Source organism: Arabidopsis lyrata (genome assembly GCF_000004255.2).
Source record: "Arabidopsis lyrata subsp. lyrata unplaced genomic scaffold ARALYscaffold_4, whole genome shotgun sequence".
NCBI lineage: Eukaryota > Viridiplantae > Streptophyta > Magnoliopsida > Brassicales > Brassicaceae > Arabidopsis > Arabidopsis lyrata.
In genome coordinates, this window is record NW_003302552.1 from 20289640 (window position 1) to 20306041 (window position 16402).

A 16402-nucleotide genomic window follows, 5' to 3' on the forward strand; every position below is an offset into this window, starting at 1 on the left:
TTGTTTCAAATAAGGGTAAACTAATTTTGTTTCAAATAAGGGTAAAATGGTCATTAAAAATTAAAAGAGGGCAAACTTAAAAATGGACTCTCGGACTCTCAAAGAGGGCATTTTTGAAAAGGGGTATTGAAAAAGGCATTTTTAACAATTTCTCTAAAAACATTGTTAATTATATATATTTAATTGAAAATAATATATTAAATATAATTATAAGTTATCACTCATTTTATCACAAAAATGTCTAAAATATCTTTATTTTATTTTTTGCCTTATTCCACCAAAACTCTAGGCATGACCTATATACACGTTGGACACCAGACGCCATAAATGAAATTATGAAAGTATGAAACCAATTAGCAACTTGGCTTGTGTTGCTTTTATCAATTACACTTAAATTCAATTATTAAGTTTAGCTGTTAGGCGGTAGTCGACTAATAAAATAGCGTTAAACATTGGATTATTCTCGATATATAGACATAAACAAATTCATCATCCGAAAATTTTCAGGCATTAAAGAAAATGCTGGAGCAAATAATAATACTATATCGTAAGAGATTGTAAAATTCGTTGGAACTTGGAAGGGATTTAAATACTCTTTTTCTTTTTCCTTCATTTTTATAGGTTAATAATTGGCAACGATACAACTCGATCGATGGACCTAAATTTTAAAAAAGTAATTAAAATAACAAAATTAGTTGAATTTGGTAAAGCAAAGTGGTCGAGGATAGCTAAAATATTAAGCGAAATCCGTTGTCAAAGCAGATGTTCAGCGTCATGCACATGCCACAAAAAAAGAATATACATCAACCTCTTTTGAACTTCACGCCGTTTTAGCCCCACAACAATGCTACGTCGTTTTCTGGGTTCACCCCTCTCTCTGTGAAACTTTTTTTTTATTTCAAACTGATAATGGTCCACCAAACTTGTAATTGTAATTAAAATGAATTTTGAGAATACCAAACCTGAATTTAGGCCAATTTGTAACATCACAAAGAAAATTCTATTAAAATTAAATTCATATAAAAAAAAATTTAGATAACAATCAAACTGAGAGGTCTATCTAATTCTTGGAAGAAAAAAGAGAAAAGGCTAATTTCTTTGACTTTGACCAAACACAACTTAAGTTGACAGCCGTCTCCTCTCTGTTGTTTCCGTGTTATTACCGAAAAACTTAAGAGGAAAGTCCACTAAACCCCAAAATCCAAATATTAGAAAAAAAGAACATTACTAGTATTTTTTAAAAAGGAATCTAATTGATCCCTTTCATCGTTTCACTCGTTTAATATAGTTGTATGTATATATGCGTGTGTATCAAAAAGTCTCTTTATATCCTCAGTCACCCATCTTATCTCTCCCCTCCTTTGTCCCCAAGAAAAGTATTTCTCTGTGTTTGTGTAGTTTCCTTTACCGCTGAATTTTCTCTCCGTTTTGTGCTTGAAACCTCACCCAAATCACCAAGATCGATCAAAATCGAAACTTACGTTTCAGAAGATGGTGCAGTACCAGAGATTAATCATCCACCATGGAAGAAAAGAGGAAAAGTTTAGAGTTTCAGCAGAGGAAAGTGGTGGAGGTGGTTGCTACTCTAAGAGAGCTAAACAAAAGTTTCGCTGCCTTCTCTTTCTCTCTATCCTCTCTTGCTGTTTCGTCATGTCTCCTTATTACCTCTTCGGCTTCTCTACTCTCTCCCTCCTAGGTACTACTATTTCTCTTTCTCCCACACAATCTTAACTTTTCTTCTTTTTTTGATGTATCACTTATCTCTCTGTTTTTTACTCTTCTCCAGATTCGTTTCGCAGAGAAATCGAAGGTCTTAGCTCTTATGAGCCATTTATTACCCCTCTCTGCTCAGAAATCTCCAATGGTTAGTCTTTTTATTTCACTTTTTACCAACTCCTGATCAAAACAGAGTTTTGATATCGCTTCATCTTTTAGAAACAGAGTTTGTGTAATCTGCTAAAAACTGACGGTTATCGATTCTTGTTTTTGTACGCAGGAACCATTTGTTGTGACAGAACCGGTTTGAGATCTGATATATGTGAAATGAAAGGTGATATTCGTACAAACTCTGCTTCTTCCTCAATCTTCCTCTTCACCTCCTCCACCAAGAACAACACAAAACCGGAAAAGATCAAACCTTACACTAGAAAATGGGAGACTAGTGTGATGGACACAGTTCAAGAACTCAACCTTATCACCAAAGATTCGAATAGTTCTTCTGATCGTGTCTGCGATGTGTACCACGATGTTCCTGCTGTGTTCTTCTCCACTGGTGGATACACCGGTAACGTATACCACGAGTTTAACGACGGGATTATCCCTTTGTTTATAACTTCACAGCATTACAACAAAAAAGTTGTGTTTGTGATCGTCGAGTATCATGATTGGTGGGAGATGAAGTATGGAGATATCGTTTCGCAGCTCTCGGATTATCCTCTGGTTGATTTCAGTGGAGATGCGAGAACACATTGTTTCAAAGAAGCAACCGTTGGATTACGTATTCACGATGAGTTAACTGTGAATTCTTCACTGGTCATTGGGAATCAAACCATTGTTGATTTCAGAAACGTTTTGGATCGGGGTTATTCGCATCGTATCCAAAGCTTGATTCAGGAGGAAACAGAGGCGAATGTGACCGCACTCGATTTCAAGAAGAAGCCAAAACTGGTGATTCTATCAAGAAACGGATCATCGAGGGCGATATTGAACGAGAATCTTCTCGTGGAGCTAGCAGAGGAAACAGGATTCAATGTTGAGGTTCTAAGACCACAAAAAACAACGGAAATGGCTAAGATTTATCGTTCGTTGAACACGAGCGATGTAATGATCGGTGTACATGGAGCAGCAATGACTCATTTCCTTTTCTTAAAACCGAAAACCGTATTCATTCAGATCATCCCGTTAGGGACCGATTGGGCGGCAGAGACATACTATGGAGAACCGGCGAAGAAGCTAGGATTGAAGTACATTGGATACAAGATTGCGCCGAAAGAGAGCTCTTTATATGAAGAATATGGGAAAGATGATCCTATAATCCGAGATCCGGATAGTCTCAACGATAAAGGATGGGAATATACGAAGAAAATATATCTACAAGGACAAAACGTGAAGCTTGACTTGAGAAGATTCAGAGAAACGTTAACTCGTTCCTATGATTTCTCCATTAGGAGGAGATTTAGAGAAGATTACTTGTTACATAGAGAAGATTAAGAAGCAGAAGAAAGTGTTACGTTTTTCTTTTGTAAAGTTGAATGACAATTAAATTCATTTTTTTTATCAAGGAAAAAACTTATTATTCTTTAAGATAATAAATCAATTTCTTTTAAATATTGTAGGGAATTTTGAAGCACACCCTAAAAAAATATTGGATACTGTATAAATAAAGAAAATATTTATGAGATGACAAAAAAAAAAAAAAAAATTTATTGACTGACAAAATTTTGAAATTGATAAACAAGTGTGGACTTTGTCGTCATCTGTTTATTACAATCGGATGAAATGTATAGCCCAAGATAGAGAGGCTGAGTGGCCCAATAATAAATAACTATAAAAAAGGTTTCTTCGTCTCTCACTTTGCTGGCCAGAAGAGTGAAAACCCTAACTACCAAGAGGACGATGGCGGCATCGAGGTAAACATAGAACCCTAGAAATGTTCTTATATGCTTTTGTTTTAACCTTTTTTGACCTATTAATTATGGTAGCATGAATGCATCTGGGAACGGCGGTTCAAAGAAACCAAATGGGTTCAAGGAATTTGTTGAAAGTCTAGCTGCTGTGAAGTCAGATCTTAAAAACATGAGTACGGAGGAGCTGCGTGAACTGAAAGAGCTGTTGAAAAATGTGGTGCTTAGGGCGAGGGAAGAGCTGGAGAAGCGTATGGAGCAGCCCTAATATGTCTCCGTTTGCTGGTTTAATGTCTTCATGGGTCGTTGAAAATTAAGTAGTTAATGACTGATTAGTATGTAATGTCTTTGGCTTTACGGCCTCTAGTTGGATCTATATATGTTTATTTTGATTGATGTTTGATGTTTTCTTATCTCTTTCTGCTTTCTATTATCACAGAGAAATTTGGATTTTGGCTTAAAATATGTACACAACGTTTGATCAAAAACGATTTTTTGTCTACCGTTTAAAACATATTATGAATAAAATGGATTTCACAACAATACTGAAACTGGTGGTTGTTGTTTGATGATATGTATTATGTTTTTGGCATTGGATTCTTTGGTACAATCTCTGTTTCTCTTTGAAATATTCAAAGGCTGCGATGGACTAAGCATCAAATACCAGGTAATTAAACACAAAAGCCATAAATAAAGTTGGAAGAATCTCGCAATCGCCCACTCTTTCTCAGCCTTTTCCTTAAAACACTTTTTTTTGGTTTTTGTCCTGGGTTTAGTTCGATCCGATTACACAGAGATATGGGGAGAGAGAGGGTAAGGATGAAGATGAAGCTGAAGAAGCTGAAGCTTAAGAGGAGGCGAAGAGATTTGACCAAGCGATTTCTGCGGATTATCCAGCAGCCGCAGGTATATCTCACATTAACATTTGACGAACAAGGGTTCTACTTTCTAGGGTTTTGTTGTTGAATTAGCTCTTAGGTAATTGATATGGAACCCCGTTTTTTTTAGTTTTAATTCTAAGCTGAGATAAATCTATAGAGATCCTCTAGCTCTAGCTTCTAAGTTTTGATCTGTTAGTTCATGATTCTCTTCTGCAACACTATTACTCATCAAACCAACCGTTTAACCTAAACCCTGACTTCTTCTGGGTTTGCAATCTCTTTCCAGATATGAACTAAGACCACACAAACAAGAACATGATGCACTGGTATGTATATACATACACAAATTTCGTTTTCAACTTTTTATCTCTCTGTTTTGCCTCACATAATGTTCTTACACCACTTGCCTAGTCTATGGAGAGCGAACTCAAGAGATTACGGCTTTTGACCAGGTATGTAACCGTTTCTTGCTCTCAAGTTTCTCTGTTTCTTTCCACTGCTGTTCATATGAGCTCCCCTTTATATTCCCAGGAGATTGACTGGTAAGGATCTCGACGGTTTGAGTTTCGCGGAGCTGCAATTACTTAGAGACCATCTAAACGATGTCTTGGTCATTGTGACTAACCAAAAGGTTAATACACAAATTTATACGAGTAAACAGATGAGATTTCTTCTTTCTCCTATTAGTAGTGAAAAATCTTGTTTACATTATTACAGAACAAAATAAAGCTGGAAAAGGCTGAAAGGCTGCGCCAACAGGTAAAGATTTTAAACAGTACATTACCTCAGTGTCGCTCAACAAGATTTATTTGTGAATTTATGAGGGAGAAATCAGCATGTTTGATCTTGTAGTTATTTCAATGTTTGAAGCTTTCTTACATTTTTTCCCAATTAGTTTTCTTATCTTCTCCGGGATTTAGATATTTTATTTGACATTAATAGGGAACCCCTGCTCTTTTTTGCTGAAGAAGGAAGCAGGGGATGAGAATGAAGGTCCGAGGACAAGGGTTTTGGTTCCTTGCAGATCCTCTAACCGCGGGTAATAAAAAGGAAAATTTTGGTTGGGTTTGGTTATAACAATTTGTATCTATCTATGTCCAAAGGGTTGGTTCGATTGTCTTGGGTTTCTTTTGTTGAATCAGTACTTGGGCAATAGAAAAAAGATATGGAATCAGTTCTTTTATTGCAGAATCCAGTCTTCTCGTTTCTTTGTTCTGTTAAATTGGAGGAGTTGAGTCCTTGATGTTTTAGAATATGAGAGAGATCACTTAGGTTCTAAGGTTGTGCAGAAAAACACATTATGTTGTCTTACTTTTTTGATTACTGAACCAATTGTGCAAAAGTAAAGCCTGACTTGTTGTGGGTATATGATTGGATATATAACAGCTCCGGAGAGAGACAACAGAAACAGGATGATGGATCACCACCACTGGTACCTATATATACATATAGATGTATATTCACCCTGCGGTCATGTCTCTTATCTTGCCTCTCATTGTTATTGCAGTCGCGAACGCAGATAGAATTCGAGAAACGAAAAGCTGAATCCATGCACAGCGAATTCGAGAGATTATGGCTGTTGAAGGAGTAATGACATTTCACACTTGTTGCTCTGCAAAATAATGTTTTTCACTTTGGTTCTTATGGGTTTCTTTGAATCCTTACAGGAGAATGAATGGTAGAAAGCTGACAGGTATGACTTTCTCCGAGCTGCATTTACTTATAAGTCAGATATACCAAGGATTACGTGGAGTGCATGAGCATCATCATATATGACCTGACCAAGAATGGAACAAAATGCAATGCTATGCTAGACTCATGTAGCTGCTTCTTTCGATTGATTTCTTCTCTTTATTTACCCTCCCTAATATTTACTTTGACATAATTTTATCTTTTATCGTCTCCTCCCTTCTATACTTTCGGACTATGAGTCTCTTTAGTTTGACTTTTAAGTATTACTGTTTTCCTTTCGCAATCTTATGTAGGAATGACATGTTCGCATAATCGCATTTTGTTTATTCTTTTGCATATGTGAATAGTTTTATATTCTGAATCGTATAATGTTATTTACACAAGTTCAACCATTTGGTCCAATTTTGGATCGATGGTTCAAGATTCAACAAAAGTAAGTTTTGGAAAAACATTCAAAAAAGAAGGGAAGCATATATCTAACTTGAATGTTTCATTCGCACTCAAGCACTCTCATTTCTATTACTTTGAGGATTTATTTAGCACGTAACACCAATTCCTAGTTTAAAGATGAATTTTGAAGGTTTGAGTTGAGTTGGTTGATTTGGGGATCAACGTGAGAATGGTTGAGTTGGTTGAGGTAGGCATCACTGGATTAGAAAAGACCCTAGGATATACCAATCAGCTTTATAGAAACCTGAAGTAGTTGAGTTTCCTCTGGTGTGCATGTATAGATGACTGAAGCTGAAATGGTTTGTCCGGCTAATGGATTTCCAGGAGGGATGAAGGGGATGAGGATGCTTCTGGAGTGAGAAGCTATGGATCCATCCAGTCAAAGTAAGGTATGTATAGCATTGAAAGCTGCTAGCTATTGCCATGGTCACCTTGTGAATGAAGTTTCCATTCTGGTCACAACACTTAGCCAGTCATCATGTGGAGGTTGATTGAATATACGTCATCAACTGGCTCATGTTGAACCTTAGTTGTTCTAGAGTGTCGTCCTTGTAGCATTCTAGCTAGGTCTATTTGTGTTCATTTGATGTCCGTCAAGGTCGAAACCGGATTTATAGGGTTCTAAATAGGCCTTAAAACGCAGCCCAAATAAACGCTTTTTTATGTACATAAAATCTTCTTATAAACGCAGCCCAAATAAAGCTCTTTATTTCCTTTTTTGGAAAAGAATCTCTCTGAGCGAACAGATTTGACGAAGAAGATGAGAGTGGGGTGCAACTTCTGCGAGTTCTCCAGCAGCAGGTAGGTTTCAGCTATTGAATTAGTCTGTGGTAATTGGAATATGGAAACCATCCCCAAATCTGCATCTTTAGATTATTATTGATTATCTATCTAGTTACTGGGCTTCGCTGTCCTCTGCAACATGATTATGATTAAAAAGGAGAATGCTTTGATCAATCATTTAGCCAATAGTATCTCTTTGAGCTAAAAAAGAGCCTTGACCTTTTTCCAGATACGGATGTGACTCTGAACAAAGTCTTCAGGAACAAGACAATGTGGTGTATACAATTCCTTTATGTCCTCTTTTTGCAACAAAATTTATATCATCTAATGAATTTCCATCTGTCTCTTCATATTTCTATCTTTTTTCTTGTTTTTATTCCACTTCTCCTCTTCTTGCAGCTGCGGGAAAAAGTGGAGAGATTACGGTTTTTGATCAAGTATGTATATATGCCTCAGTTTACATTTACTACTTTCTTGTTCTTCTGATTCATTTTGGTTTGTATGACTTTGACTTTTCTTTCATACTCTCAGGAGGATGACTGGAAGAGACGACGATGCAAATTTCACCGAGCTGCAAGCACTTGAAAGCCATCTTAAGGATGTTAAGCGCATTGTGTTGGACCAAAAGGTGAGGAAACTTCATTTACGGGGGATAGGGAAGAATGAACTCCGACTCACTTCGATGTTGTAATTCTCAACAATCTTGTTTTAACTAATGCAGAATAAGATAAAGCTAGAAGAAGATGAAAGACTGCGCAAACAGGTAAAGTTTTTTTATTCATAAAATTTGCTAGTGTCTCATTCTGTAAAAATCCCTCAGTTTTACCCTTTCAAGTCTTATTTTATTTACGAGCAAGAAGACAATGTTTTCTATTTTACTTTTGTTGTTCTTGCAATATATACTATGTTTGAAGCTTTCTTACATCTTCACAATTTTGCAGAACAGGGAAGCTGAGAATGAGAGTGATGGTACGAGGAGAGGGGTTTTGGTCTCTACGAACAGGTATTCTCCTAGCTAAAAAATGAACTTATTTGTCGGGTTTGGTTAGAACAATTTGTACCTCTATGCAGATAAGTTTCTTTTGTTGAATAATACTTGAATTAGTAGTGCTTGTGTGAACCGTATATGAAAGTGAAACCTGTTTTTTTTTTTTTTTTTTAATGAGTTGTGAACCAATATCAATTTTGATTTTGTCGTTTTCTTTGCTTGTTACTTGTATTGGACTCGACAGTAGGACTTGAATCCTTTATCCTGAGAGATATCACTTGGTTTCTAAGTTGTAGCTGTCTTGGTGCAGAATAGCAAGTTAGGATATCTCGCTTTTTGTTTATTGTGTAAGTCTAAAACCTGACTTGCTCTGCATTTATTATGAACATATTCAGCTCTGAAAAAAGACTGGAGAAACAAGATGATGGAGCAATGCTGGTCTGTGTACACTCTCTTCTTGTCCTGTCTCTTTTATAGCCTCAGCTTGTGTATGTAAAATGCTCCTGTTCTTGCAGCTGAAAAGGAAGAGTAATTTCGAGAGAAGAAACTCTGAATCATTTCAGAGCGAGTTCGAGAGATTGTGGCTTTTTAACGAGTAATATAACTCTTGAGCATTTCCCTCTTCTTGCTCTGCAAAACTCTCAGCTTTTCAATTTGGTTTTGTTTTTTTTCCATCCTCACAGGAGAATGAACGGTAGAGAGCTCGAGGGTATGTCATCCTCCCAACTGGTCTCACTTTACTGTCAGATATCACGGGCTTTGTTGGATTTGGATGACCAAATGATGAGACCAAGAAGGGAACAAATTGCAGCAAGGGAGCGCGAAGAGGTATAGATTTATCAGTGTTCTAAGTAGTAGTTAATCGAAACCGTTTCTTCTATTCTAATCGTTTCTTACTTTGTTTACCTTACCACAACAAGAAGGAATCAGTCTCGAGGCTAGCTGAACACGAGAGATATTCATCGGACAATGAAAAAGATGATGACACTTTCTTGCAAATTAGACTTCTTCTCGTTTCAAGAAAGTTGAGAAGATTCCACAATCGTTATCAACGGAAGAGCTTGCCTAGGACCAGATCGCTCTGTCAGAGTCGAGCGACTTCCGATTGATCAGGTTTTAGGCAGAGACATACTATGGAGAACCGGTGAAGAAGTTGGCCACAAAATTGCGCCGAAAGAGAGCTTTTCATATGATGAATAAGGCAAAGATGATCCTATAATCCTAGATCCGGATAGTCCACCCTATGAATTTACAAGGGACAATGTTCTTTCATGGAATTTGTAGCATTCTAGGTCTATTTGTGTTCATTTTAGGTGTTTAATTTGGATCATACTTAGATTAAAAGAATTCAATTCACGAACCAAAAGCTGTTGAAAATAAAATGAAGATTCTAAGACCAACCTTTTGTTTCAAATACTTGTAAATTTCTTAATTGCAAAAGAAAATCGAGCTTAATTAGAAATAAATCAAATAATAGAGAGATTAAGGATTTAAGATCATGCATGCATGGAAATTCAATTAATGTCTAAATTATGTGCTCCTTTGTCTTGAGAATGAATTTGATTGTTTGTTCTAGCATCGTGATTCAATTAGCTAGTAATATATATCCTTATGAAAAAAAAAAAATAGTCAGCAATTGTACTAGACATTTCATAGTCAGCAATGTCTCTAACTCAAATGCAAAGGACAAAGAAAATAATGTAACTCAATTTCCGATGAATAAAAAAGGCCAAACATAGAATTTCCTTTTATTTATTTTTACAAAACATATGTTAAATAAAAATGGAAAAACAAAATTGGAAGGGAGTGTAATGTAACTTTTTCCTATTTCCGTTTTCCATAATAAATTTGGAAATAATAATTAAGGTTTGCCTTGGATAACCATCTCTCTCTCTCTACATTACACAACACAAGAGTTGCTTTTTCTTGTATCAGATATTAACTTTGGGTTTCGTCGATCCGATTAGAGATGTCGATAATGGGGAGAGGAAAGATTAAGATGAAGTTGAAGGGGAGGCGAAGAGATTTGACGAAGAAGAAGAAGAAGGTGAGAGAGCTCTGCGATTATTGCGGATTCTCCAGCAGCACCATTAGGTAAAGTCGCTGAATTAATTATTATTATTAGCTTCGATTCTTGCGGAAAGGGTTATACAGTATTTTCTAGTTCCTAGGTCATTGAGATAAATGGAACCCGTTGTTTATATATGAGTTATAAACCCTAACCATCGCGCAAGATCTTTTTTGATTCTTCGTTTCGTTTTTTTCTTTTTCTTGTAGTCACCTAAACAACTGTTTTCTGTGTTTGCAAACTCTTTCTAGATATGATGAACAAAGGCCACACGAACGAGATCACGAAGCAGTGGTAATGTATATCTTATATGGACTTTGATCTCTTATTTCTGTTTCTTTGGTTTTGCTCACATATCGTTTTTTCACACTTCTTCTCTAGTCTATGGAGAAACTCAAGAGATTACGGCTTTTGACCAGGTCTAACTCATTAACATTTCCCATTTCTTGTTCTGAAAGTAATCTGTTTTTTTTTTCCCCTCTCCTCACTTCCTTTGTGATTCTTATGAGTTATCCTTTATATTATTCCCAAGGAGAATGACTTGTAAGGATCTCGACGGTCTGACTTTCCCCGAGCTTCTATTACTTGAAAGCCATTTAAAGACTGCCTTGCTCATTGTGAAGGACCGAAGGGTGAGTAAACAAATTTTAAAATTGGGGGAATATATATAAGAAATAATGCATCTTACTTCTTTCTTCTATCATTCAAAGTGTTAAATAAACATCTTTTTCTTTTTTTACAACTGTTACAGAAGAAGATAAAGCTGCTTAAAGATGATGAATGGATGCTTATACGGGTAAAATTACTGCTGTTTGTGAATCTCCGAGGACCTGCTGTTCATGTTGTTCTTGTAATATCTTCCAACTTTGAAGCTTTCTTACATTTTTGTAGAGGAAGGGCGATGATCGTGTGGGGATAGAGGTTACTGTTCCCTGCAAATTCTCTACCAGCAGGTAGTCTCCTCCTTCCTAGCTTAATTGGAAGAACTTTTTGGTTCTAAGTTGTAGTTGTCTGGTGCACATTACTGACTGTGCAAAACTAAAGCCTGATTTGGTGGGTCTTGGTATATGTACAGCACGGGGGAGAGACAAGATGATGAAGCACCAGCACCGCCGCGGCTGGTATGTATATTATATTCATTCACAGTCCTGCCTCTCTCTTTGCCCCACATTGTGTTGTTATAAATGTGCATCTCTTTTTGCAGTCGAAACTTCAGCGAGAATTCGAGAGACGAAATGCTGAAACCATGATGATTGAATACGAGAGATTATGGCTGTTGAAGGAGTAATGACTCGCCATCCCACTTGTTGCTCTCTTCAGAGTCGATGTCAGTTTCACTTTGTTTCTGATGGTTTTTTTTTCTTTCTTGAATCTGACAGGAGAATGAACGGTAGACAGCTTGACGGTATGAATCAGGGCGAGCTGGGCTTACTTGAACTTAAGATAGTAAATGGATTGCAGGATTTGCTGGAGCATATGTATGCACCAACAAGGGAACAAATCACTAAGAAGCGCAGATCTCTGTTAAGAGAGGTTCCGGGAACTGAGCAGGAGAGATGTTCATTGGATGATGAGCATCATGTTCCATCACCAAATGCTTCAATAAAGCTCAAAGATCCAAAGACCAATACTAGAGGAGTGCCCTGCAGTTTCTGTGAATTCTCCAGTAGCAGGTAATTCTCACACAGACAGACTTGACGAACAAGGGTTCGATTCTCTAGGGTTTTATTGTTGATTTAGGTCTTTAGGTCATTTGAGATATGGGAACCATCACAAAATCTGCTTCTTAGGTTTCTTGATTAGCTATTTACTCTGCTTCGTTGGATCTTGGACTCTCAATCTGATGATATGATTGAATCAGAGTATTTAGCAAACAGTTAAACCTAAAGCCCTTGACCTTTTCCAGATATGGATGCAGCTCTGAAGATAAGCTGCAGGAGCAAGACAATGAAGCAGTGGTATGTATATATATATATATATATATATATACTCATCTATCTATCTCTTTGTGTTTTATACCTATGTTCTTGCTTACATCCAACTTCTCTTCTTGCAGCTGCGGAAAGAAGTCGAGAGATTACGGCTTTTGATCAAGTATGCCTGCCTGCCTGCATGCGTTTCCCACTTTCTTGTTCAATTATTTCTTCTGGTTCATGTGCTTTTCTTTCATAATTCCAGGAGAATGACTGGTAAGGACGACAGTGTCAGCTTCACCGAACTGCTAGCTCTTGAAAGTCACCTTAAGGTTGTCCTACCCATTGTGCTGGAGCAAAAGGTGAAATAGGGGGGAAATATATATTACTTGACTTTCTTCTTCTTTTTCTCTCCTTTTATTGAAGGTATCGTAATTCTCAAGAATTTTCTTTAACGATTGGTTATTGCAGAAGAAGATAAAGCTGGAAGAAGATGAAAGGCTGCAGAAACAGGTAAAGTTTCTAATTCATAATTTAGCTCTCTTCTTTATTTTGCCCTGTATCCAAGTTTTGTTTGTGAATCTTTGAGGAACGTCAGTTTTACCCTTTCCAGTCTAAAATTTCTCACAAGGCCATTGCTTTTTCTTCTCTTTTTTCTTCTTCTTAAAGTTCCTTGTTGACCTTGCAAGTTCTTAAGCTTTCTCACCTTTTTCTTCTTTCTTTCTTTTTTTTTTCTGTCTTCTCGGGTAATTACATATTTGACATATATCACAAACCCAGAGACTGATTCCTTGTTTGCTACACCAACAAGGAATCAGTCTCTGGGTTAGCTGAGCCCGAGAGATGTTCATTGGACAATGACAAGGATGCTGACATTTCCTTGCAATGTAGACTTCTTCTCGTTTCAAGAAAGCTCAGAAGATTTCATAATTGTTATTAGCAGAAGAGCATCCCGGAGAACAGGTCGGTCTTCCAGAGTCGAGTGACTTACGCATCATGTATAAGTCGTCATAATCATATAATATAGATTCTTCGAAATATGTTGGCATTTCTATAAACAATCATAAATATAGTTATCAAAACAAAAAAAAAGAATGATAAATATGAGTATTTATTGGATAAACCAGGTCGGTCTGCCAGAGTCGAGTGACTTCCGATTGATGTGTTTTGTTTTATTTTCTTCCATCGCAAATGAAACAGGCTTATAGTGCTTATTGAGGTGGAATTTTTTAAAAAGATGTGTCATACAAGTGACCAGTCAATCGAAGAAACCATGTCCATTTGTCCGATAATTTGCAATTTGTGATTCAGTTAATTAGGTAACCAACATGGTAATTGTTACATCATTAACGAGGAACCATATCTCATGTTTGGAACCGCCCGAATACCGTAATTGGATCTCCCTTTGTAATATATATTCTCTTTTTTATATTATCGGTTTCAACTAAAACACTTTTAGCTTAAGTTGTGGTGCTCTAATAGTCGATGTGGTTCACTAATAATCGAACACATACGCTATGTCATACCTTCTTCGTCCCGATATCCTTTCATTAATTTAAATTCCAGTGTAATAGGAGATATTGTAGTATTCACGTGATGTGTTCAAATTTTAGTACCGTAATCAATTACTAGCAGGGGCGGACGTAGGTATACTAGAGGTGGGGCACGTGCCCCATACTTATTTTCTCAAAAAATTTTTTATTTTTTGAACATCACTCATTTTCTCAGCTTATGTCACTTGTAGTTAGGATTTGTAATTTTCAAATTTATTAGGTTATGCTCTATGTAAAAATAATTTCTAGAAATTTATCACATTCATTAAGGTTGTGTCTAGGTTTGTACTTTCAGGTTTCGTTTCGGAGTTTTTTAAATTTGGATAGTTCGGGTATGAGAGTTTATTATCCGGTCGAATTTTATAACTATTCAGTTCGGCACGTGTCGGATTTTGATCGGTTTAAAAAAAAAAGCCTACAAAATTGTTCAACTTTAATTAAATTTTGCAAACAATTGTATAATTTTGGCAAATATAAATTATGATTTTTGGATATCTAGGTTATTTTGGATATTTTTGTTAATTTAATAGTTTTGTTATAAAATTAGAAGTAAATATAACTAATATTTTTAGATATATAAATTTATCTCGGGTTTTCAAGTATAATATTCGGTTTGGTTCACGTAATTCTGGTAGAAACATTTAGAATTTATTCGAGTTTTATGAATATTTGGTTCGGTTTTAAAACCGGATTTTTTAAATCGGTTCAGATCGGTTATTGTATTTCGGTTTTTATGCCCAGATTTAATAGTGCCCCAGATAAAAATAACTTCTGGATCCGCCACTGAGTACTAGTCTCCAAATTCGATTAAAGCGAACTATCTAACCAAATTCAATAATTCAGTATAAATAATAAAAACTAGGGAGACTCACAAAAATGCTCATTTTTCAATACCCCTTTTCAAAAAGGGATTATTTTCCTTTCTACCACATTTTGGTGGGTCCCTTACTGAATCTACCACTTTCTCAAAATCTTTTCTAAACTACCATATTTGTGTGGTAGAGAGGACACGGTGTGACGAAATTGCCCTTCTCTTCTGTTTTGAAGAGAAAACGATGGCGTCAGAAACGAGACCTGATGTAATGATGGCAAAGTAAAAATTGACTTTGCTTTTGATTAATCTTTTTCTAAATATTTATTTGACCAACACAAAAAAAATTACGTAAGTTGAAACATATTTTGTATTTGCTATACATACGAAAGTTGTGGACAACATTTATTAACAAAACTATGTCATCATTACAAATTAAGAAAATGGACAAGATTATGTAACAAAACAGAAATATAATCAACAAGGACCATAACATATATGATGCGTGGACCAAAAAATATAATGGACAAAAAAAACATACAATTTTGACTAGTCACATACTACCTAAGTCATCTTATCTTAATTTTGTCCATTTAAACTAAAAATTCCAGCCCTTCTGTCGACGATCCTATTCCTAGAATTCATCTTTTCCACCTATAGACAAAATTAGAGCATCATTGTTAACAATTGGTCCACGAATTCAAAGATACAATATATTCATGAAAACATCAAAATTCAAAGATCTAAGTTTTCCAATGAAAGATTACTAGATCTTAGGATGTAACGAAGTGGAAGAAGACAACGAGAAGATCTTGACTTACTAATAGCGACAACGGCGTTGACGAAATTTGACGGTGATATCGTAGTCAATTAAACCATATCACGGCGGCGACGTTAAGGAGCTCCGCCGGTGACATCGTAGTCAACGGAACCACATCTCTTATCTTCTTTTCCGTTATTCTAGATTTGAGTTGGACATATATTGAAGAGTGTGAAAGAGAAGATGGAGGAAGAAGATAGCAACGAAAGAAGAAAAGAAGAAAATGAATTAATAAAAAAAAAATCACTTTTGTTTGTGTGGAGGGCAAAATGGACTTTTCCATTTACAGAAAGTGGTATAGAAGAAGAGAAATGAGAAAAGTGGTATTTTTGCTAAGAGCATGTACTGTGTATGGTAGAAACGTTAGTTTTCTCTTTCAAAAATGCCCCATTTGGCTGTCCATTTTTAAAAATACCCCTTTTTATGTACAAAATGACTAAATTATCCTTCTTTTAATAAAATATATCACAAATATATGAAGAAATATAACAAAATTAGGTCCACAAAATACAAAATATTTTTTGGCGAGAAAAGTGATCCCGCAATTTTCCCGCCAAAACACTTGTAAAAACCTTTAAAATACCTTGTAAAATTTTCCCGTAAAATTTTTTCCCGCCAAAAAATGTTTTTTTGCGGGAAAAGTGATTCCGCAATTTTTTTGGCGTTAAATTTTTGGCGGGAAATTTTTTGGCGGGAAAAATTTACAAGGTATTTTAAAGGTTTTTTACAGGGTATTTATAAGGTTTTACAATGTATTTTTAAAGGGTTTTACAACGTATTTATAAGGTTTTACAATGTATTTTATAAGGTTTACAAGTAT

The 16402-nt window shown here is 35.9% G+C and overlaps 4 protein-coding genes and 1 long non-coding RNA gene across 6 annotated transcripts in view; 4 read left to right on the plus strand and 1 right to left on the minus strand.

The window, feature by feature from the left end:
* The first annotated feature begins 1258 nt into the window (after positions 1-1258).
* On the plus strand, positions 1259-3273 carry LOC9317854 (EGF domain-specific O-linked N-acetylglucosamine transferase). The gene is made up of 3 exons (XM_021027623.1): positions 1259-1696; positions 1787-1864; positions 1997-3273. The coding sequence occupies exons 1-3, from the start codon at positions 1492-1494 to the stop codon at positions 3208-3210; spliced, it is 1497 nt and encodes a 498-aa protein (XP_020883282.1). The 5' UTR covers positions 1259-1491; the 3' UTR covers positions 3211-3273.
* Positions 3274-3546: 273 nt separating this feature from the next.
* LOC110228997 lies at positions 3547-4040 on the plus strand. Its single transcript, XM_021027636.1, has 2 exons — positions 3547-3629; positions 3702-4040. Exons 1-2 carry the CDS (start codon positions 3616-3618, stop codon positions 3889-3891), a joined length of 204 nt encoding a protein of 67 aa, XP_020883295.1. The 5' UTR covers positions 3547-3615; the 3' UTR covers positions 3892-4040.
* Positions 4041-4198: 158 nt separating this feature from the next.
* On the plus strand, positions 4199-6526 carry LOC110228995. Of its 2 annotated transcripts, none has more exons than XM_021027631.1 (10): positions 4199-4290; positions 4400-4529; positions 4791-4830; positions 4916-4956; positions 5036-5135; positions 5222-5263; positions 5470-5543; positions 5891-5936; positions 6012-6091; positions 6172-6526. In XM_021027631.1, exons 4-10 carry the CDS (start codon positions 4919-4921, stop codon positions 6278-6280), a joined length of 489 nt encoding a protein of 162 aa, XP_020883290.1. In that variant the 5' UTR covers positions 4199-4290; positions 4400-4529; positions 4791-4830; positions 4916-4918; the 3' UTR covers positions 6281-6526. The 2 variants fall into 2 exon arrangements, with proteins under 2 accessions (XP_020883290.1, XP_020883291.1); XM_021027632.1 differs by having other exon boundaries at positions 5473-5543.
* A 200-nt stretch (positions 6527-6726) lies between these two features.
* LOC110229318 (trichohyalin-like) overlaps positions 6727-16402 on the plus strand; it is a 34547-nt gene continuing 24871 nt past the window's right edge. The window contains 23 exon segments of the mRNA XM_021029104.1: positions 6727-6833; positions 6928-7035; positions 7374-7447; positions 7659-7704; positions 7829-7866; positions 7961-8057; positions 8151-8192; positions 8371-8432; positions 8813-8855; positions 8933-9012; positions 9101-9245; positions 9338-9525; positions 10362-10511; positions 10737-10779; positions 10867-10904; positions 11018-11117; positions 11237-11281; positions 11377-11438; positions 11561-11606; positions 11690-11769; positions 11865-12158; positions 12392-12443; positions 12542-12579. Coding sequence (XP_020884763.1) covers positions 7012-7035; positions 7374-7447; positions 7659-7704; positions 7829-7866; positions 7961-8057; positions 8151-8192; positions 8371-8432; positions 8813-8855; positions 8933-9012; positions 9101-9245; positions 9338-9525; positions 10362-10511; positions 10737-10779; positions 10867-10904; positions 11018-11117; positions 11237-11281; positions 11377-11438; positions 11561-11606; positions 11690-11769; positions 11865-12158; positions 12392-12443; positions 12542-12579 — 1787 coding nt within the window. The 5' untranslated portion in view covers positions 6727-6833; positions 6928-7011.
* On the minus strand, positions 15153-15957 carry LOC110228998. The gene is made up of 2 exons (XR_002332519.1): positions 15584-15957; positions 15153-15416 (listed from the first exon to the last, which is right to left on the minus strand). It is a non-coding gene; the product is annotated as an uncharacterized LOC110228998 (long non-coding RNA).

Bases quoted from the DNA above. Each gene is read 5' to 3' on its own strand.
- LOC9317854 (XM_021027623.1), top strand. From the start codon at position 1,492: ATGGTGCAGTACCAGAGATTAATCATCCACCATGGAAGAAAAGAGGAA. The intron at 1,697-1,786 runs GTACTACTATTT...ACTCTTCTCCAG, and splicing joins CTCTACTCTCTCCCTCCTAG to ATTCGTTTCGCAGAGAAATC. The intron at 1,865-1,996 runs GTTAGTCTTTTT...TTTTGTACGCAG, and splicing joins CTGCTCAGAAATCTCCAATG to GAACCATTTGTTGTGACAGA.
- LOC110228995 (XM_021027631.1), top strand. From the start codon at position 4,919: ATGGAGAGCGAACTCAAGAGATTACGGCTTTTGACCAG. The intron at 5,136-5,221 runs GTTAATACACAA...ACATTATTACAG, and splicing joins TCATTGTGACTAACCAAAAG to AACAAAATAAAGCTGGAAAA. The intron at 5,264-5,469 runs GTAAAGATTTTA...TCTTTTTTGCTG, and splicing joins CTGAAAGGCTGCGCCAACAG to AAGAAGGAAGCAGGGGATGA.